We start from the raw sequence: 23,324 nt of genomic DNA on the forward strand, positions 1-23,324 counted from the left end.
GCCTGGCCCTGGGTTTTTTTTTTGGTTTTTTTTTTTTTTTTTTTTTTTTTTTTTTGGTTTTTTGAGGTAGGGTCTCACTCTAGCCCAGGCTGACCTGGAATTCACTATGTAGTCTCAGGGTGGCCTCGAACTCACGGTGATCCTCCTACCTCTGCCTCCCAAGTGCTGGGATTAAGTGGCCCTGGTTTTTAAAAATATTTTTCTTTATTTACAAGCAGAGAGAGGTAAAGAAGAGAGACAGATAGAATGGGACGCCAGGGCTTCCAGCTGCTGCAAATGAACTCCAGACACATGCACCACTTCGTGTATCTGGGTTTCCATGAATACTGGGGAATCAAACCCAAGTCATTAGGCTTTGTAGCTAAGCACTTTAACCAATGAGCCATCTCTCCACCCTATTTTTCTTTTTAGGAGAGAGAGAGAGAACTGGCATGCCAGGGCAAGCCACCACTCAATCAAACTCCAGATGCTTGCACCACCTAGTGGGCATGTGTGACCTTGTGCTTGTCTCTCCTTTGTGCTAATGTGTCTGGCTAACATGGGATCTGGAGAGTAGAACATGGGTCCTTAGACTTCACAGGCAAATAGCTTAACCACTAAGCCATCTCTCCAACCCTTTTTTTAAAATATTTATTTATTTGCAAGCAGAGAGAGAGAGAGAGAAAAGAGAAATAATAGGTGCACCAGAGCTTTCAGCTGCTGCAAACGAACTCCAGATGAATGGGTCACCCTGTGCATCTGGGTCTCGGGGAATTAACTCAGGTCATTAGGCTTTGCAGACAAGCACCTCAACCACTTTCCCATCTCTTCAGCCCCCTATTTTTATTTTTTATTATGTATCTGTATATGTGTTTTTGTATCAGAGGACAACCTTGGGGTGTTAGTCCTTTCCTTCCACCCTATTTGCAACAGGGTCTCTTGGCTTTTGGCACTGTGAAGGCCAGACTAGTCGGGCTTGCAAGCTTCATTATTCTTCTCATTCTACCTCACATTACCAGAGTCACTAAGCATCTGGCTTTTTAGGTGGGTGCTGAAGATCCCAACACTAACAGTTAGGTTTGCAAAGCAAGTTCTTTTAACCACTGAGCAATTTTCCCACCTCATTGCCTTGTTTCTTTCATTTTCCTTTTTTTGTTTGTTTTTTAATATTTTATTTTTACTTATTTGAGAGAGATATACAGAAACAGGTAGGAAGAGAGAGAGAGAGAGAGAATGGGCATGCCAGGTCCTCCAGCCACTGCAAACAAACTCCAGATGTGTGCATCCCCTTGTGAATCTGGCATATGTGGGTCCTGGGGAGTCAAACCTGGGTCCTTTAGCTTTACAGGCAAGTGCCTTAACCACTAAGCAATCTCTCCAACCTTTTTGTTTGTTTGTTTGTTTTTGAAGTAGAGTCTCACTATGTAGTCTCAAACTGGCCTCAAACTCTTAGCAGTCCTCCTACCTCTGCCTCCCAAATGCTGGAACTAAAGGCATACTGCACCATGCCAGGCTTCATTTCCTCCTTTCTAAGAAAGTAATAATTCTTATGCTTAAGGTTGCAAGTAACACATTCGTTTATGTAAAATCCCAAACATGGGCTACAGAGATGTCTCAGCAGTTAAGGCGCTTGCCTGCATAGCCTAAGGACCTATATTTGATTCCCCAGGTACCATATAAGCCAGACAAACAAGGTGATGCAAGCACACAAGGTTGCCCATGTACACAAGATGGCACACATGCCTGGAGTTCAACTGCAGTGGCTGGAGGCCCTGGTGTGCTAATTCTCTCTCACTCACTCTCCCTGCCCCCGCCCCAAGAAAAAAGAAAGAAAGAAAGAAAAAAGGTCAGTCTGTTGGGTTTGTCTCAAAAAAAATTTAACACAATGAATACCATCAAATGTTAATTATTATGATGTAGCTTTTAATGATCTATCCAATAAGGTGTACTGTATACCTTATTTCTCTGGATTACTATATTCAACAAAGTGCTAGACAGTGCTGAGGGATAAAAGGAATTATAATCCTAATAAAGAAAACTCACAACCTAGTGGGCAGATTATTAACAATGTTTATTCCAGCCAGGCATGGTGGCACATGCCTTTAACCCCAGTACTCAGGAGGCTGAGGTAGGAGGATGTCTGTGGGTTCAAGGACAGCCTGAGACTAGAGCAAGACCCTACCTCAAAAAAAAAAAAAAAAATAATCCTTAACTGGGCATGGTGGCACATGCCTTTAATCCCCGCACTGGGAGGCAGAGGTAGGAGGATGGCTACAAGTTCAAGGCCACCCTGAGACTTCATAGTAAATTCCAGCTCAGCCAGGGCTAGAGTGAAACCCTACCTCAAAAAAAAAAAAAAAAACAGGGCTGGAGGGATGGCTTAGCAGTTAAGGCACTAGACTGCAAAGCTAAAGGATCCAGGTTCGATTCCCCAGGACCCACATAAGTCAGATGCACAAGGTGGCACATGCTTCTGGAGTTTGCAGCAGCTGAAGGCCCTGACACGCCCATTCTCTCCCTCTGCCTCTTTCTCTCTCAAATAAAAATAAAATCTTAAAAAAAAAAATAAAATAAAATAAAATAAGAATGTTTATTCCAGTATTGTTTCTTAAAGTCTTCTCTGTGGATTCCTGGTAGTAAGCTTATGGGTACTATACCCAGCTCCCACTTGCTAGTGTTTGGCACACTATCCTGTTGCTATTGTCTACCTGATGTTGGCCAGGGGGTGATGTCCACCTGCTGTTCATGCCATTGTTTTTCCCTGCCATCATGGAGCTTCCCCTCAAGTCTATGCCTTCATTGCTGAATGCAAATTGCTATTAAAGGAGCTTCAAGAATTCCTCAAAACATGAAGCTCCTCAAACTTTATTTCAGCTTCATCAAAGCATCTCAAGAAATTTGGCATGGAAGGCATAATGAAGACATGTCTGGCTTTTATCATGGGATGAATTTCTTTGCTGTCCCTACTGAAGTATCATCCAAAAGGAAAAACAAAAACCAACTCTGAAATACTATAGAACACAGAACTGGTTTGTTTATTTTTTCATTAGTTTATGAGTAAAGGCAACCAGTGGCACAGGATATCAGATATGTCAGGAACAATGAAAAGCCAAAGAATGGGTATGTATACCCATCAACAGTAAAGAAGATTCCATAAGTGCTTGCTTACTTATGCCAAGTCACTGTTTAGTTGCTCTTGCTTTACCCATAAAATCTTTCAAGGTGAATGAAATTCTGTATGCTCTTAAAATGACACCACTTTAAATCATGTTGTTTGAGACATTTTACAGTCAGCCCATTGATACCATCTTAATGAATACACAGCTGGGACTTTTCTCATTTGAGTCTGACTTTTTCCGCTAAAACTCCACCTCCTTCAGTTCCGCCTTTCCAGACAGCACGATGTACTGTGCACTGATTTATTCAAGGATGCAGGCTGCTCTTGCCTTTTCTTTGTCCAGAATGCATGAAGGTCACAGTGAACAACACCGTCTCTCATGTACACTGCTCCAGAAGGGCTTCTCCCACCTTTAAGTTATTACTTGGAGATTTGACTCCTGCTTGGTTTTAACTGCTTGATTTATTTCTTGCCTTCCCTTAAATTAAAAAGACTGCCAGTGTACATATAAAAAAAAAGTCTTCTCTGTGATTTATTTGCAATAGAAACTCTGCCTGTGTTACTAGCTAGTATTGGTGCTAAAAGACCTAAATTCATACTCTTTTCAGTATTAAGAGGGTGATTTAAGTACTTTTATTTATTTGCATGAAAGAGTCAGTCAGAGAGTGATTGAGTATGGGTGCCCAGGGCCTCCTGCCACTGCAAACATACTCCAGATGCATGCCACTTTGTACACCTGGCTTTATGTGGATACTGAGGAAATGAATCAAGGCTGTCAGGCTTTGAAAGCAAGTGCCTTTAACCACTAAGCCTTCTCCCCAGCCCAAGAGGGTGATTTGAAAACACAAAGAGAAACCATGTTATTTATCTTACTGGCCTTTCATAAACATTAGCATATTTATCTTATTCTCTACTTAGATTCAAATAGATTCCCTGAAGACAAGTATATTTGTTCTTACTTATGTATAACTTAACTGAATGGTTAATGGGCATACAAAAATTTTAAGCATTTTACATTTTAGAAAATACTTCCATGTCTATATGTTCTATACTCCTTGTTATTGGCAATTTTTTACATGCTCTTCTAAATTTCTGTAATTCTTTTTTTTTTTCTTAAATTTCTGTAATTCTTGATACAGCTGTCAACATCTCCTTAAACCCATTTTTTCCTTTTTTTTTTTTTTTGAGAGAGAGAAAGAAGCAGAGAGAATGGGCACACCAGGGCCTTCAATCCAGAGGTGTGCACCCCCTTGTGCGCTTGTATGACATTGTGCTCTTGCATCATTGTGCATCTGGTTTATGTGGGACCTAGAGATTCAAACATGAGTTTTTAGGCTTTACAGGCAAGCACTTTAACCACTAAGCCATCTCTCCAGCCCTCTTTTTTAAAATGTTTTATTTCTATTTATTGAACTTAAGAGAGAGAGAGTAAAAGAAGCAGATAGAATGGTGCACCAGGGCTTCTAGCCACTGCAAATGAACTCCAGATGCATGCGCCACCTGCATGCATCTTGCTTACACAGGTGCTAAGGAATCAAACGTAGGTTCTTAGGCTTCACAGGTAAGTGCCTTAACCACTAAGCCATCTCTCCAGCCCCCTCCTTAAACCCTTTCTATTCTTGGCTTCCAAGACACTGTACTACTCCGTCTTGCCCCTCCGACTGTCTTTATGCCAGCTTTGTTATTCATTAACTGGCAACCTTAAGCAAATGGTTCAACTTTTTTGGCCCTCAGAGATTTCAGGGATAAAAGGAGGTTAATGATCCCTGCTTCTTTCTTTCCCCCTTATCACCACATAAATATCTGCAAAATATAACCTTGGACCTTCACACTTTAATCTCAGCATTATCCCTTAGTAATCTCATCTTGTCTCTTAAATGCACTTCTTAGAGGTGACCTTCAAGATGTCAACATAGAATCCTTTCTTTTCCCTCTTCCAAATCAGTTGTTTACCTTGCTTCAGTATCTCTGTGACCTTTGAATTCATCTTGTCCAGTGCACCGAATAGTTAAGTTCTACTGACCATACTCACTCACACAGGATCAGTAGGGGAATGCTAGATATAACTTAAGGAAGACAATATATATAAATTACAATGCCAAAAGTCTGCAATGGAATAGAGTAAATCCTTTATTTATATAGTTCCTCATTCTCAGGAAGGTCATGATTTTCTTAGCCTGAACCAATCCTCATCAGCACTGATATCTCAACTTCTCCATCCCATCTGTACCCTCACTTCTACTGTCCAAATTCAAGCCTTCACCTCTTAATTAGACACTAGATTCCCAAATAGAAGGAGCAAATACAGAATAAATCTATCTGCTACACCAAAACTTTCGAATTATTGTAAGCCTCTTGGTCTATAGGATGACCAGAGGCCCAAGGCCAACCTCCTCCAGCTCTCTTATTTACCACAATGAGCAGTGAAAAATACTACATTTCTACAAGTACTGAGATATAAAAAGAGCTAGAAAATACAACTACTAAATTGAATTTCTGAAGTATAGGTCTGGTTATATACTTCATTCCCCCCATAAATTCACAAATTACTTGTCATTATCTACCAAGTAAAGTCTAAACTACTTTGACACTTGATGGAGACTTTGTACAGTCTCACCACCAATCTGCCTATCTGGGTCTGACCCTCACTGCCTTTCACTCCACCCGAACTAGACCACCATTCCTCATTCATTCTCTTCTCATCATATCAGCATCTAGAATATTTCCCATCTCCTTCAGATGCAATTTACATATAACTTACCCTTCTAACACCCAGTTTCCATGTCACCTGCTTCATAAACACCATATTCTCCTTTCCTACAGCAAGAACTGATTCTCCTTGTGTAAACTCACACTACAGCTGTTTATAGCTTTCTTATGGCCCTTGTCTTAGTCCATCTTGTATGATAAAGATGAATATACTTTACAACCTCTACTACCAGTACTTCTTGAGTACAAAGTCTACTTTTTGTCTACCTTCTCTTTTTCTATCTAACCGATTGCTTACAAACCACAAGCACTAAATTATTAACTTTACATTTATAGTGTGTTATCAATTAATTTCTGATAGTTCTTTATCAGCCAATTTCTGGAAATAAAATCATGAAATAGCGACTAAAATAGAAAGTTGCAAAATAGGGGTCTGGGGAGATTGCTTAATGGTTAAGGCACTTTCCTAAAAAGCCTAAGGACCCAGATTCAAATCCCCAGTACCCATGTAAGCCAGATGCACAAGGTGGCACATGTGTCTGGAGTTTGTGTCCAGTGGACATAAGTCCTGGTGTGCCTTTCTTTCTCTATCTGCTTCTCTCTTTCTCTCTCTCTCAAATAAATAAGTTACAATAAAATTTTAAAAAGAAAGTTACAAAATAAATATCATGGGGTTGAAGAGATTGCTTAGCAGGTAAAGTACTTGCGTGCAAAGTGTAACGACCCAGGTTGCATAAACTAAGGAAAGTTAACAGCTGTTTCTCTAACAGTGAGCAAACAAATCTTGACGGTCTTCTTTCACTGCTCTCTCTGTGGAGTGGCTGCCTGTCTCACACAAAGAGAAATGCTTCAGACATCTTCTGTAATCTTCAGAAAACAAGCACAGAAGTCTAAGTGCAAACTGACAGAAAGAGAAAGAGGGTCGGGGAAAGAAAGGGGTTGGAGCAAATACCCTACCTTGAAGCTGGTGCACTACCACGGAAAAAAAAATCCACTGCAGTAGCAGCAAGACTGCTGAGAACACAGAGAAAGATCTGAGAAAATGTGACTTCAGTTCAGGAGCAGCAGATCCCAAAATTTCTAAATCCTCACACTCTGCTGGCAGTGGTAAGTCTGCATAGTCACTGACCTTCCTGGGCTGTCGCTGGCTCACTGACAGAATGGGATGGTGTGGTGGTGTGATTCAGGTGGCCCCCATAAACTTAGGTGTTCAGAATGCTAGGTTCACAGCTGATGGAGATTTGGGAATTAACACCTTCTGGAGGCAGTGTATTGTTGGGTGCAGGCTAATGGGTGTTATAGCAAGTTTGCCCATGCCAGTGTTGGCACACTCTATTGTTATTGTCCACCTTATATTGACCAGAGAGTGATGTCCACCCTCTGCTCATACCATTGTTTTCCCCTACCATCATGGAGCTTCCCCCTTGAGCCAAAATAAGCCTTTTTTATCCCCAAAAGCTGCTCTTGGTCAGTGATTTCTGCCAGCAAAGAGAACCTGGCTGCAACAGTGCATAGTCACTGACCTTCCTGGATTGTCCCTGGCTCATTGACAGAATGGGATGGGGAGAGCAGAGAAGAGGCAGGGCCTAAATACACCAGTAATCACTTTTGGTCTTATTTTCAAATCAAATATATCAACAAACTATCTACAAATAATCTTTAGTTTTGAAATATTACAATCACACTAATAGTGGCCTCCCTCCATAAGCTTTCCTTTCTTGAATTTGTCCTTCTGTTGATTTGGGTTCATTGTATTTTCATTATGCCACTCTACTCTGCAAGACTCAGATACAGAATAAAGACTAAATTTATACTGTCAATAGAGGACTGTATAATGAGGTAACATCTTAGCTTTTCACCTTTGTCATCTCATCCTAATTTATTTAGTTACTTGAGGGCAACGGACAGACAGAGAGAGAAATAGGCAGAGAGAGAATGGGCATGCCAGAGCCTCCAGCTACTGCAAACGAACTACAGATGCATGTGCCACCTGTGCATCTGCCTTATGTGGGTCCTGGGGAATCGAGCCTTGAACCGAGGTCCTTAGGCTTCACAGGCAAGCACTTAACCACTAAGCCATCTCTCCAGCCACCTCATTCTTTTTGTATATTAATTTTACAAAACACTCTCAGACAATGGAATATAAGACCCTGTGAATATATAACCACATGTGATTATTTTAGCAATTATTTTTAAGAAACCACGTAGCAAATACTGTTTAAAAGTAAACTACTGGGGGGGAGGGTGCTGGAGAGATGGCTTAACGGTTAAGTGCTTGCCTGTGAAGCCTAAGGACCCCGGTTCGAGGCTCGGTTCCCCAGGACCCACGTTAGCCAGATGCACAAGGGGGCGCACGCATCTGGAGTTCATTTACAGTGGCTGGAGGCCCTGCCACGCCCATTCTCTATCTGCCTCTTTCTTTGTCTCTCTCAAATGAATTAAAAAAAAAAAAGAATAAAAAAGTAAACTACCGGGGCTGGAGAGATGGCTTAGTGGTTAAGGCACCTGCCTACGAAGCTTAAGGACCCAGGTTTGATTCCCCAGTACCCATGTAAGGCAGATGCACAAGGTGGCACAAGCATCTGGAATTTGCAGTGGCTGGAGGCCCTGGTGCAACCATTCTCTCTATCTGCCTCTTTCTCTCTTTCTGTCTAATATATAAATAACATAAAATATTTGAAAGTAAACTACCAAGAAACAACTCAGTACCTGCTCTCCACAGCTTTTCCCTTTTTCTTTTTCTTTCTTTCGTGTACTGACCCCATGGCCTCAAAATCTTCCTCTGAACCCCCTTATCAAAAACCTTTCAGTAATCCCACAGCACTGCTTAAAAGATGCTTCTAACAATAACTTCTCTTGTCATTTTAGTAAAGTTGTAAGTATATTTCAAAGTCTTAAACTGTTCTGCACTTTCTTTCTAGTGCCTAGCAGGGGGTGATGCCTCAGTATATATTCTAATTGGCAGTCAATGAAAAATAACTCATAAGCTTGTGAAATTTTATTTACTTATTTTTTTGGTTTTTGGTTTTTCAAGGTACAGTCTCACTCTAGCCCAGGGTGAAGTGGAATTCACTATGGAGTCTCAGGGTGGCCTCCAACTCACGGCAATCCTCCTACCTCTGCCTCCCGAGTGCTGGGATTAAAGGCTTGCACCACCACGCCCGGCTGTGAAATTTTATTGAAGTGATTAAAAAGTGGGTAACTTGACAACAGATACTTACCAGATGCTGAACAAGGTGGTTAACATTAGCTTGTAACTATAAACATGGTGAAATCCAGCTTGAAATAATTTTTTGGCCACATTATTGGTGACTGCTTGGAAAAAAAAAACTCAAAATTTTTCTTACTGATAGTTCAGTAAACTCTTCTTTGTATTTTGAACTTGAAAGGCCTGAAACAACATGACTCAAGATCCAGTTTTTAGGTTGCATTTAGTTCTTCAAACTTACATTTTTAATTTTTCTCTTTTTGGTGGAGGGTCTTGCTATGAAGTCCTGATGGGCCTGGAGTTCTATATAGACCCAGCTCAAAAAATTACTGTGATCCTCTTGCCTGCTAGGATGATAGTAATAAGCTACTATGGGACTTAAAAATTCTATTTCTAGGACCAGAGAGATGGCTTAGCAGTTAAGGTGTTTGCCTACAAAGCCTAAGGATCCAGGTTCAATTCTCCAGTATCCACATAAACCAGATGTGCAAGGTGGTGTTTGCATCTGGAGTTCATTTGCGGAGGCCCTGGTGAGATCATTCTATTTCTATCTGCCTCTCCCTGCCCCCAGATAAATAAATAAATAATACTTTTTTTAGAGAGAGAGAGAAAGGAGACAGAGAGAACTGGTGTGCCAGGGCCTTAGCCACTGAATCAACTCCAGATGCTTGGGGCCACCTTGTGGACATGTGCGACCTTGCACTTGTCTCGCCTTTGTGCATCTGGCTAACATGGGATCTGCAGAGTCAAACATGGGTCCTTATGCTTCACAGGCAAGCACCTTAACTGGTAAACCATCTCTCTAACCCAAATAAAATATTTTTTAACAATTGTATTTCTAATAATTATTTTGTTTTCCTCTAACCTATTCTGTCTCATCAGCATATACACCAAGTAATTTTACTCAATTTTTTTATTTGAGATACAGAGAATGGGCATGCCAGGGCTGCTTGCTACTGCAAACTAACTCCCGATGTATGTGCCACATTGTGCATCTGTCTTTATGTGGGAAACTAAACCTAGCCGGTAGGCTTTCTAAGCAAGTGCTTTTAGCCACTGAGATATCTTCCCAGCCCCTACTTTTTTTTTCTTGGTTTTTCTAGGTTGGGTCTCACTCTAGCTCAGGTTGACCTGGAATTCACTATGTAGTCTCAGAGTGGCCTCGAACTCACGGTGATCCTCCTATCTCTGCCTCCCAAGTGGTAGGATTAAAAATGTGTGCTACCACACCCAGCTCATCCCTACTTAATATTTTAAGAAAATATTATTTTACTTCTGCCATCCTTTCTTGCATAACAATCATGTAGTATGATTTTTTTTTTTTTTTTTTTTTTTTTGCTTTTTCGAGGTAGGGTCTCACTCTGGCCCAGGCTGACCTGGAATTAACTCTGTAGTCTCAGGGTGGCCTTGAACTCACAGTGATCCTCCTATCTCTGCCTCCCGAGTGCTGAGATTAAACGTGTGCGCCACCACGCCCAGCTCATGTAGTATGATTTTAATACCTTAGCATAATAACTTTAAAATCTGACCATGGTGGCTCACACCTATAATTCCAGCACTCAGGAAGCTCAGACAGGCAGATGGCCAAGAACTCAAGGGAAGCCTAGGCTACAGAGTGAGCTCCAGGCCGGGCCAGCCTCAGCTACAAAGCAAGACCCTATCTCAAAAAAAAAAAAAAAAAAACAAAGCTGGACATGGTGGCACACGCCTTTAATCCCAGCATTTGGGAGGCAAAGGTAAATTGCCTTATTCAAGGCCACCCTAAGACTACATACAGATTTCCAGATAAGACTGGGCTAGAGTGAAACTCTACCTCAAAAAAACAAAAAATAAAAAGTAATTTTGGCCAAGTGTGGTAGAGCACACCTTTAATCCTAGCACTTAGGAGGCAGAAGTAGGAAAAGTGCCATGAGTTCAAAGTCAGACTGGGACTACAGTGAGTTCCAGGTCAGCCTGAGCTATTGTGACACCTTACCTCAAATTTTAAAAAAGTAAATAATTTGATGAAAAAATATTTTATTTTGCACATATGGTGTCCATGTGTGTATACATGTATGTGAGTGTGCATGCACATGTACGTGGGTAGAGGCCAGAAGTTGATAATGGGTGTCTTTCTTGTTTGCTCTCCACTTACTGAGGCAGAATCTCTCACTTGAATCCAGAACTCACCAGTCTGGCTACTCTAGCTAGCCAGACTGCAGTAGGTATCCTGCTTCCACTCCATAGCACTGGAGTCACAGATGGGCCACCATGCTGCCCATCATGTGTGTGGGTACTGGACCTCCAAGCTTTGGTCCTCATGCTTTCTTGTCAAGCACTTGTCTACTAAGCCATTCCCCCCATCCTGTTACTTTAATGCAGCAAGAGAAAGAGCTGCTTATTAAGAATATAAATTCTCCGTGATACTGCTTACAAGTGTATCTAAATTTGTGATTGCTCATATTGGAAAAATATACATATGAAAATTAATTGAAGGGACCAAGCATGGTGGCACACACCTTAATCCCAGCATTTGGAAGGCAAAGGTAGGAAGACTGCCATGAGTTCGAGGATACCCTGAGACTACACAGTGAACAGGTCAGCCAGGCCTAGAGTGAAACCCTACTTTGAATAATGAGAAAAAAGAAAAGTAATTTGAGCCAGGCGTGGTGATGCACACCTTTAATCCCAGCACTCAGGAGGCAGAGATAAGAGGATCATTGTGAGTTCAAGGCCAGCCTGGAACTACAGAGTGAATTCCATGTCAGTTTGGGCTAGAGTGAGACCCTACCTCAAAAAAAAATTTTTATTAAAACCACTCATACGGCCAGACATGGTGGTGCATGAGTATAGTCCCACCTTAGGGAGATTGAGGCAAGAGGGTCAAGAGTTCAAGACCAGCCTGGTCTACATAACAAGCCTTTTTTAAAAAAGCCAAACATACAAGATTCTAGTAAAGTAATTTCTGATTTTTATTGTACTACTTTTACCACAAGAAAATAATTTTAAACCAGATTTTACTGATCACATATAAAAAAACTAATCGTGAAAATAATCAAATGGTACTATTAAGTGGCAATAGCATATATTTATGTTTTAATACATACTAAGAACAAGGACAAATCACCTTTAATGTTTCAATGTTCTAATACTGACAAAGAAAAATATTCTTAAACTATTTACAAAATTATCTGCTATTTAAACAAAATATTTCAAAACAAAAGGCACTTTTCTTTGTATGCACTCAGAAGACAAAGGTAGGAAGATCACTGTAAGTATTCTTGAGCATAATCAAATTTAGTTTTCTTCCACAAGTTTATGAAAGGCTAAGAAGTTTAAGAAAAAAGGAAAAAGCAACAAATATGCATATGATTTAAATAATCTACATTTGTGTATGAAGTGCAACATTTTTACCTTCAAATGAATTACATACTTATTAATGACCAGAATGCAGCCCTTTTAAATCTAGAAAACAATTTAGGTGTTTCTCTTTCTTTAAGATATACATTTTCTTTAACAATTAAGATTACTTTCAGAACATAAAGGTCATTCTTTCATTACAACAGTAAGTTTACATTTTCAGCTTATTAAGTACATATTTTATCTGTGCAGTGTATTTGCAATCATTGTAAACCTCTGTTTCAGGAGCTCTCTTTTTTGTACTAGAAAGTTTTCAATAGTATTGGCTTCTTTGAAGAGTCCATCTATCTCATCAATGTAAGATGCATCTACTGCTGCTCTCTCACTAATAGAAAAAAAGTTTGATGTTAAAATAAATAAAATATTCCATATCAAATAATAAAAATAAATAAAATCTAAATATACCATCATGGAGATGTTCTTTCTTATATTGTATCTGTTAGTTCTTCATTTAAATGGCTTTGCACAAGACAGAACTTAATCTAATAATACTCTTCCAAAAAAATGCAACTCACAAATACTTTCAACTTCTTAAAATGTCTCCTAACACAGCAAATACATAGTAAGCTATGTAAATTATTTTCAGTCACACAAGCTTTATTTGTAAAAATTATTCAGACCACTTGGGAACCTCCAGGTGTGGGTGAGTTCTTACCTTTGCTGGGCCTTGCCCATAGCCCAGGCCCAGGCCTAGGCAGGTTGAGTGGAAGGAAGGGCTCCCTAGCCTTTACTATCCATATGGGTCCTTTATCCCTTCCAGCTCCCTACATGGCAGGAGCTCCTTGAACTTTCTTTTCTTTCCATGGTTTTTCCAGGCCCTCCATGTGGGATCTCTAGCCAAGTGGGTACCTTTCCTTGGCTCTGTACTTTCCTCAAATACAATAATTTTGTTTAAAAATTGGGGGCTGCAGAGATGACTTAATGGTTAAGGAGCTTGTCTGCAAAGCCAAAGGACCCAGGTTAAATTCCCTAGGACCCAAAAAAACCAGATGCACAAGATGGCACATGTCTGGAATTCGTTTGCAGCAGCTAGAGGCCCCAGTGCCCCCATATTCATCCTCTCTCTCTGCCTCTTTATCTCTCAAATAAACAATAAAATATTTTTAAAATTATCTAAGTATAGTAACTTCCAGCAGCTCAAAAACTACATTATAATACATATACATATAATACATAATAATCTCATATCTATAAAACATTTAAATTCAGCTTTCAAATATATGTTCATTAAAATGTAAATGTATGAATGTTTGTATATCATGTTAAACATATATTTTTAATATAATCCCTAATATCATTAATTTCATCAAACAGTACTTTCCTCACAAAGGCATTTACAAAAAAAATTGGAAGGTAATTCTAATCTAATTTGAGATCAAGATATACCCAACTCTAGTATTAGCTTTGGCAACACTAAAGAAAAAAAAAAAAAAAGATGATGTTTGGACAAGTTGGGGTTATTCCCCTAAAATAACCAACTAACCTACTATAAGGAGTAGGCATAGAATTTAAAAAAAAAAAAAACTTCTGCCAAGTGTGGTGGCACATGCCTTTATTCCCAGCACTTGGGAGGCAGAAGTAGGAGGATCACCATATTTGAGGCCATCCTGAGACTACACAGTGAATTCCAGGTCAGCCTAAGCTAGTGAGACCCTACCTTAAAAAACCAAAAAGAAAAAGAAAGAAAAAATTTAAAAACTTCTAAGTTTTAGTTACTGAACAGGTTTTTCAGTCATGGAATTAAAACTTCGTATTATAGTGTTTTCAGAAAAAAACTATTTCTAACATCAAAGACCCAACAATATATACTGTAAGCACTTACCTTAAAGTCCTTGCATATGTAGATAACAGCAGATTAATTTCCTTGCCTATATCTGTTTAAAAAAAATCACTAAGTTATGAAATGTAACAAGCCTCTATGATATAATTAATGAACAAAACATGAATATTCTAACTGGGTGTGGTGTGCACACCTATAATCCCAGCAACTGGGAGGTAGAAGCAGGAGGATAAGTGATTCAAAGTCATCCTCAGCTACATAGCAAGTCTGAGGCCAGGATGGGCTACATGAGACCTTGTTACACAAAAAAATGATAATTTTAAGTATTTTATACATCACCACTCAAGTCTTTCTCCAGGGATTCTGGAGAACATTCAGAAAAAGATGAGTCCAATTTTCCATGAGAGGATAGCTGTGGACTATCTGGTACTTGAGTCTAATAGAAGAAAGTAAAGAAAACAGGTATATGGTCAGCACATGCATTCTGCTTATTAAGAGAGCAAACTGAATGTTTTTCAGAGAGGCTAGACACATGAATGATTTAACACATGCCTGTCTAACATGCTCAAGGCCCTGAGTTCAATCCCTAGTACCTCAAGGAGAAAAAAATGAAACTTAAGAGTTGGGGATTGAACTCAGGGGAGAACACTGAATTAGTTAGTTCCCAGCACTGAAAAAAATCTAAACATATGTACTTTTTCAGAAAAAAAAAAAAAAGGGAGACATGCAAAAAGTTACATTCTAGCCATTTAAAATGTTATCAAGGGAGAGCCAGGCATGGTGGTACATTCCTTTAATCCCAGCACTCAGGAGGTAGAAGTAGGAGGATTGCTGTGAGTTCAGAGGCCACCTTGAGACTACATAGTAAATTCCAGGTCAGCCTGGGGTACAGTGAAACCCTGCCTCAAAAAAACAAACAACAAAAAAAGGTACTTAGAAAATGTTACCAAGGAAACTTGTAGATACAAGAAGAATCTTGCTCAAAATACTAAGTTTTGGACTAGAAATATAGTTCAGTGATTAAAGTAGTTTGCTTACAAAACCTGCCAACCCAGGTTCTATTCACCTATACCCACCTAAAGTAGACACACAAAGTGGTACATGTGTCTGGAGTTTGTTTGCAGTAGCAAGAGGCCCTGGCATTTGTGTTTTCACGTTCTCTCTCAAATAAATAAAAATATAAAATAATACTACATTTATTTTTGAAAAATGGATTTAATCTCTTAATGAAGTTTTGTATCTTGAACCCCTAGATGTTTTCATAGTAACACAGCAACTGTAATTTAGACAAAGGCCAAATGCTTGTAAAAGTTTCCAATATAATAAAATATTTAAAGTATAAAATAATACCCCAAATGCAACAGATCGATTATTTTTAAATATCTATACCTACAGTACCAAAGAATCATACTTATCCTAGCAAATAATTATGTATGCAAAGTCCTATGCATCAAAAAGGCATAGACTCACTTCTGTTACATTTCTAGATCACATTACCAAAAATAAGTCTCCAGTTAGTTTCTTAGAGGTCTGAACTTAGTGAAAAACCAACTGGAGTCAGAGCTGGAGATATGACTTAGCAGTTAAGGCACTTGCCTGCAAAGCCAAAGGACCTAGGTTCAATTCCCCAGGAACCACATAAGGCAGATGCACACAAGGTGGTGCAAGCATCTGGAGTTCATTTGCAATGGCTGGAGGCCCTGCCGCACCCATATTCATTTTATCTCTCTTCCCCCTCCCTCTTTCTCTCTCTCAAATAAATAAATAAAAATAAAACATTTTTTAAAAAGCAACTAGAGTCTATAGTTTCTGCTAGCAAAATCTTAGTTCAGTTAATATGAAAATATTAAATTTCATTTATCAGTAACACATTCTTTTCTTTCTTTTTGAAGTAGGGTCTCATTCTAGTACCCAGGTAGACAGTAGCATATTCTTAAAGGGAAGAAACTTGAAAGTGTGTAAAACTACAATTTAAAAAGCTCCTGCTGGGCATGGTGGCCACCCTAAGACTACATAGTGAATTCCAGGTCAGCCTGGGCTAGAGTGAAACCCTACCTTGAAAAACAAAACAAAAAGCTACAGGAACATAAAACTTACCTCCACTTCTCTTGGTCTCTTACAATTTCTAGAATCAGATTTTACAAGATGATTTGCCATCATACTTTGGAGGCACACCCTAAAAAGTTTAGAGAGTAATGTCAAAGTTAGGAAAATTTCACATTACAGCTGTCTTGAATCCTTTTCTTTTTCTACTCCCAATGCTGCTAGTAGTTTAGGATCTCATAAACTGTCAACTAACCTACTCTTAATTTCTTCCTTCTCTAACTCATCCTATCAACTAACTGTTGGCTGTGAAATCTTTCAAAGTTTTGATTACAGTATTCTTGTCACTCAAAAACCTTACAGGTAAGGTAAGTTCAAGTTCTATCATATAGCACCCAAGGTTCTCCATCATCTGGGCCAATCTACTATTCCCTTCATTTTCAACTACGCCCTTACATACAATCAGCCAATCTAATCTCTTTGCCATTTGTCATGTTTCAGGAGTAGGTCATTTAAGGTTCTTCTACTTTCATAAAATCCTAATATTAAGATAGATCTTATCTCCTACAATCTCACTTTTTTAAATATTTTATTCATTTGTAAGCAGAGAGGAAGAGAAGAGAAAGAGAAAGGGGGAAGGAGGAGAAAGAGGAAAGGAGAAGGGAGAGGAGGAGAGGAAGTGGAGGAATGGACAGACCAGGGCTTCTTGCCACTACAAATGAACTCCAGATACATGTACTACTTTGTGCACCTGGCTTTATGTGGGTACCAAGGAATCAAACTGGCTGTCAGACTTTGCCAGCACCATCAATAGCTGAGCCATCTCTCTAGACCCCATTTTCATTTTTTTAATGAGAAAACAGAGACAGATAGTTGATCAAGTATAAACAAGTAAAACTGAGCTGGACCAGAAACAAGATCTCCTCATTCTGCTAGTCTGAGGCTGGCTGTACTGTTTTTCTGTAACCAAACTATAGCATCAGATTGCTTTTCTATAAATTCTGAAGCTTTTTTTTTAAGAGTTTGTAATTTTAAATTAAAACTTAAAAAAGTACTAGAATTTAAAAGGATGTTTTAATATGTTTAATATGTTTTAGAGATAGGAAACCTTACATTATCAAATTTTTTTAACTATGCTGGATTGAACTAGTATTATTGGGTGTATATATATAATATCCATATGGCAGCAAGTGTATAAAAATGTAAAGATGTTTGTTTAGTAAATTTCCATTCCTGCAAATACCTTTAAAGTATATAAGTTTAAATGCTATAATGGTAGTAGTCAGACAATACTGCACATGCACAGCAATTTTGACTTTGCCTTAGAAAAATGCTTCAGAGAAGCCAATAGGAAACTGTCCTCCCCTACCGTGTCACTCCTTTCACAAAGTAACAAAATGTACACACACATCAAATAAAAACTTTTGCCAGACATGGTGGCTCATGCTTTAATCCCAGCACTTGGGAGGCACAGGAAGGTGTATCACCGTGAGTTCAAGGCCACCCTCAAACTACATAGTGAATTCCAGGTGAGCATGGGCTAGAGAGAGACCCTACCTTGAAAAACCAAAATAATAATAATAATTATTATTAATAATAAATAAAAATAAAAATAAATAAATGAAGACCCCTTTCCTAGTTGGATCATTCTGTCTCTGTAAAACGAACCCGTTTTCTCCATCACTAGCAAGGCCCCCAGCTTCACCGGGTCAGGTCGGGAAGGTCAGCAGGCTGGTCCTCGTCCTGTGGAAACCCCTGTCGCAGCCGGACTTCCGCTAGGCAGTCTGAGGGAACCGCGCTCTGCTCTGGTTACTGGGTTTTCTGTTTGGCTGTGAGACAGAGTCTCACCGTACAGCCCAGGCTAACCTAGAGCTCACAGCCATCCTCGCGTCTCAGCCTCCCAAGTGCTGGCACCTCAGGGCTGCGCTACAACTGTTTTCTCCCGTTCTTCACGAGGCAATGTCGGCTCCTCCCGCCATGCCACTTGCCTCGGTTTTTGTCGCGTCTCTGACCTCACCTTCCCTTCCTGGGTTGTGCTTCGAGCCCACGATAAACTAAGAAGGCCGCGCTCACCTGTGCAGCCCGAGCAAGCGCAGGTCAGTCCACCCGGGGGCGGCGGTGGCGGAGCGGCCTGCCCGGTCAGCAGAGGCGCTGGGCGCTGGCGGCCACGCTCGCGCTCCGACGACGCGACGCGCAGCGGCTCGGGCGGGCTGCGGGCGGCGCGCGGCTCCCTCCCGGCAGGCAGCGCGCGGTCACGTGACGGCCGCGCAGCCTGCAGGGGCCGGTAGACCTCGTGGCCTTCTTCCGCGTGCCTCTCGCTCGCCACCGGAGTGTTCCGGAAGCAAAAGTTCCCACGCACCGCGTGCGGAGGAGGAAAAACTGAAGTCCTGTGCAGAGGAAAAAAGAGGGCTGGAGAGATGGCTTAGCGGTTAAGCGCTTGCCTGTGAAGCCTAAGGACCCCGGTTCGAGGCCGGATTCCCCAGGACTCACGTTAGCCAGATGCACAAGGGGGCGCACGCATCTGGAGTTCGTTTACTGTGGCTGGAGGCCCTGGCGCGCCCATTCTTTCCTTTCTCTATCTGCCTCTTTCTCTGTCTGTCGCTCTTAAATTAAAAGAGAGAGAAGTCAACTACATACTGAATTCCAGGACAGCGTGTGAACCGACACACACGAGAACGAAATACTACTGGTGCCTCCTGCTCACACGTTAAACTACGCCAATTCCACATGGTGTGTTTGCCAGAAGAATTTAAACCATCCGTCCTCTGGGACCGCAAAGGAGGTGTCACATCCACAGGCCCCACCAGTGCCCCCTTTGTCCTTGGTGCAAACTTTAAGAATCACACCTTTTAAGAAAATGCCTTTCTGAAACCCTACCTCCAAAAACCAAAAAAGAAAAAAGAAAATACCTGTCTGGCCAGGCGTATATTGATGCAACACTTTTTAATCTCAGCACTCAGGAGGCAGAGGTAGGAGGATCTCTGTGAGTTCGAGGCCAGCCTGGAACCATAAGTTCCAGGTCAACCTGAACTAAAGTGAGACCCTCCTAAAAAAAAGAAGAAGAAAAGACCTTTCTGGATGTGTTGGTACATTTAGCCTTTAAAAAGGTGTGTTGTAATACACATGGCTCTCATAGTTGTGAGTAGCTTTATTGGGTGCTTCCTTATGAAGGCTTTTACCAGCAGTTTTACAGGCAGACATTCTAAATGTATGTCCAGTCAGTGCATATGAAAAAAAAAAAAAAATACAGGTATAGCACCTCGTAAAGCAAAGGTCAGTAATTTGCCTCCATGAGCTCCAGTGCACAATCTTACACCTTAATAAACTATATTTAACACGTGCCTTTGTTTTTCATTTTGCTGATTTAAATGTCAGCATCAAGATTAGGTAGTGGGGCTGGAGAGATAGCTTAATGGCTAAGGCACTGGCCTGCAAAGCCTAAGGACTCAGGATCAATTCCCCAGTACCCACATAAGCCAGCTGCACAAGGGGCACAAGCTTCTGGAGTTTGTAGTGACTAGAGGCCCTGATGCTTCATTCTCTCTCTCTTTCTCTGTCTCTCTCTCTCTGTCTCTCTCGCTCGCTCACTCTCGCTCTCGCTCTCATTCTTTCTCGCATATAAATTTTGTGTGTATCATTGCTCTGGACATGTTTTCATGACTTTAGGAAATGAAAACCCTAACCCCTTTTAAAAAGTAAAAACTACCTGCTTACATAAGCATTTTGTTTCCTAACTTTAGAACTCCTCTGTTTTCATATCATTTCTGTACTGGAAAAAAAATATCTTGCTAATTTACTTGGTGACAAAGGCATTTCAGAAAAAAATTCCTAACAAAATTTGTTTCTGTTATTTTCAAGGCTCTAATATTTGCACTCTGCTCTTTAAAAGTAACATTTTAAGTTGTAGGCAGTATTTTTGTTACTATCTACTCCCCCCCCCCCCCCGCAGTGCACCCAATAAAACTATTTTCTTTCTTTAAAAAAAGTTACATTTTAATCAGGGTGTGATGTTGCATGCCTTTAGTCCCAGCACTCAGGAGGCTGAGGTAGGAGGATTGCTGTGAGTTCAAGGCTACCCTGAGACTACATAGTGAGTTTCAAGTCAGCCCTGGCTACAGTGAGACTCTGCCTAGAAAAAAAAAAAAAAAAACATTTTAGAGGACAATTTCAATGAGTTGAATATAAGCTCTCAAAACAATTTTCCTAAATCATATTTCATATATTTTAACTCAGAACTTTGCTACCATTCCAGGAACAGAACATTTCATCACTAGATATTACAAGATAGCAAAATCTATTTTCTGTCAAAAAATATGAAAATTTACTTGATAAAATTCTAATGGCATATATTGTGACTTACATCTGGTATAGAAAATAAAGGGAATTTTTTTTTAATCCCAGCACTCAGGAGGTAGAGGTAGGAGGATCACCATGAGTTCAAGGCCACCCTATGACTACATAGTGAATTCCAGGTCAACCTGGGCTAGAGTGAAACCCTACCTCAAAAAAAAAGAAATTTTTATGGAAATGGACTGTTCTGTTTCACTGAGAAGTAAATATGTCCTCTATCAACTATCATTTGATATCATATTGAGTTTAGGAGATAGAAATCCTGAATTAAGTCATAACATGGGCTAGGCATGGGCTTTGAATCCCAGCACTTGGGAGGCAGAGATAGGAGAATCACTATGAGTTCAAGTCCAACCTGAGACTATATAGTGAATTCCAGGTCAGCCTGATCTAAAGTGTGACACTACCTCAAAACAACAACAAAAAAATTCATAAAATGGAATAAAGAAAATCTACAAAAAGGGCCAGGATGGCTCAGCAATTAAAGGTGCTGGCTTGCAAAGCATGCTGACCCAGTTCAATTCCCAACCCACATAAGCAAAAAGCAGTGCAAGTGTGTGGCATTTTTTTTTGCAATGAAAAGAGGCCCTGGTGTGCCATACACATACACACGCACATAAATGCACAAACACACACATGCATGCATATGCAAATAAATTAAAAAATTAAAAAACATACTTAAGTGAGCTGGAGAGATGGCTGGCTTAGTAGTTAAGGAGCTTGCATGCAAAGCTTAAGGACCCATGTTCTATCTCTCCAGATCCCATGTAAGCGAGTGCACAAAAGGTGAGGCAAGCACAACGTCCCACATGCCCACTAGGTGGTGCAAGCATCTGGCAATCCATTGCAGTGGCTGAGGCCCTGTTACACCATTTCTCTCTCTCTCTGTCTGCTCACTTTCTAAAAATAAATTATATATATTTATATATTTATATATATTTATATATTAATATATGTTTATATATTAATATATATTTTTTAAGGTCTAGAGAGATGACTTAGTGGCTAAAGGTGCTTGTTTGCAAAGCCTGACAGCCTGGGTTCAATTCCCCAGTACTAACATAAAGTCTAATGCACAAGATGGTGAGTGCATGTGTCTGGAGCTCATTTAAGGCAGCAGAAGGCCCTGGTTCTCTTCTTTCTCTCTCTCTCTCTCTCCCTCTGATATACAATATATAAAAAATATATATAAATTTAAGAAAAAAAAGTGCACCAGCTCCAACCTGAGCATCAATCTCCCTTCAAGGCTGAGTGCATTTTTTAAAAAAGGTAAGAGGCCAAGTTTGAAGTGCCTTTAGACTTACAAAGAGAGAGACATCATTTAAAAAATTTTTGTTGTTGTTCATTTTTATTTATCTATTTGAGAGTGACAGGCAGAGAGAGAAAGAGGCAGATAGAGAAGGAGAGAGAATGGGCACGCCAGGGCCTCCCGCCGCTGCAAATGAACTTCAGACGCGTGCACCTGGCTAACATGGGTCCTGGGCAATCGGGCCTCCAACTGGGGTCCATAGGCTTCACAGGCAAGCGCTTAACCGCTAAGCCATCTCTCCAGTCTGTACTTTTTATTTATTTTATCTGAGAGAGAGAGGGGAAAGGGGGAGAGTGAAAGAGGCAGATAGAGAATAGGCATGCCAGGGCCTCCAGCTGCTGCAAATGAACTCCAGATGCATGCACCACTTTGTGGGTCCTGGGGAGTTGAACCTGGGTCCTTTGACTTTTCAGGGAAACACCTTAACCAGTAAGCCATCTCTCCAGCCCCAAAGAGAGACATTTTATTGGCATTCAAAACACAGTTTTGCCCATTGTAGTGGCATGCAATGGCAGGAAATTACTGAAGAGTTGGAGGCAAGAGGATCAAAACATGCTTTTGTCAGGTGAGTCTAATGGCATGCCTTTAGTACCAGCACTTGGGAGGTAGAGGTAGGAGGATCACTGTAAATTCAAAGCCATCCTGGAACTACAGAATGAGTGCTAGAGTGAGACACTACCTCAAAAAAAAAAAAATCATGGTTTATTGTCTATAATTATGGAAGACATTAATATAAAAAGTTTTAAGAACAGAAAAGAAAAAAGAAACAAAAAAGAAGAACACATGCCTTTTAATCCCAGCACTCAGGAGGCAGAGATAGGAGGATCTCTGTGAGTTCAAGGCCACCCTGAGACAACATAGTGAATTACAGGTCAACCTGGGCAAGGCCCTACCTCACAAAAAACAAAGGTGGGGGTTCTGGGTTTGGACTCAGTGGTTAAGGTACTTGTCTGCAAAGCCTAATATATATATATATATATATATATATATATATATATATATATATATATATATATATATATATATATTTTTTTTTTTTTTTTTTTAATTTAGAACCGGGCTTGGTGGCACATGCCTTTAATCCCAGCATTTGGGAGGCAGAGGTAGGAGAATCACCATAAATTCAAGGCCATCCTGAGACTATATAGTGAATTCCAGGTCAGCCTGAGCTACAGTGAGACACTACCTTGAAAAAAGTTTATTTAAGACTGGAGAAATGGTTTAGTGGTTAAGGCACTTGCCTGTGAAGCCTAAGAACACATGTTGGAATCTCCAGATCCCACATAGCCAGATGCACAGTGAGGCAAGCATATAATGTCATACATGCACACAAGGGGACCTACGTGTCTGGAGTTCATTCACAGCAGCTAAAAGGCCCTGACGTGCCCATTCTCTCCCCCTCCCTCTCTCTCTCTCTTTCCCTTTCTGC

At 40.3% G+C, this 23,324-nt stretch overlaps 1 protein-coding gene across 1 annotated transcript; it reads right to left on the reverse strand.

Annotated features, from left to right (window-relative positions):
• Positions 1 to 12,582: 12,582 nt before the first annotated feature.
• On the reverse strand, positions 12,583 to 18,383 carry Tex12 (testis expressed 12). The gene is made up of 5 exons (XM_004666420.2): positions 18,310 to 18,383; positions 16,291 to 16,369; positions 14,533 to 14,629; positions 14,236 to 14,287; positions 12,583 to 12,738 (listed from the first exon to the last, which is right to left on the reverse strand). Exons 2-5 carry the CDS (start codon positions 16,351 to 16,353, stop codon positions 12,594 to 12,596), a joined length of 357 nt encoding a protein of 118 aa, XP_004666477.2. The 5' UTR covers positions 16,354 to 16,369; positions 18,310 to 18,383; the 3' UTR covers positions 12,583 to 12,593.
• Positions 18,384 to 23,324: the final 4,941 nt, after the last annotated feature.

The sequence above is a fragment of the Jaculus jaculus genome, chromosome 3, assembly GCF_020740685.1.
Source record: "Jaculus jaculus isolate mJacJac1 chromosome 3, mJacJac1.mat.Y.cur, whole genome shotgun sequence".
NCBI lineage: Eukaryota > Metazoa > Chordata > Mammalia > Rodentia > Dipodidae > Jaculus > Jaculus jaculus.

Coding starts and splice junctions, on each gene's coding strand:
- Tex12 (XM_004666420.2), bottom strand. CDS start 16,353: ATGATGGCAAATCATCTTGTAAAATCTGATTCTAGAAATTGTAAGAGA. Junction 14,630..16,290: donor AGAGACCAAGAGAAGTGGAG/GTAAGTTTTATG, acceptor TTCTTCTATTAG/ACTCAAGTACCAGATAGTCC. Junction 12,739..14,235: donor ACATATGCAAGGACTTTAAG/GTAAGTGCTTAC, acceptor TTTTTCTATTAG/TGAGAGAGCAGCAGTAGATG.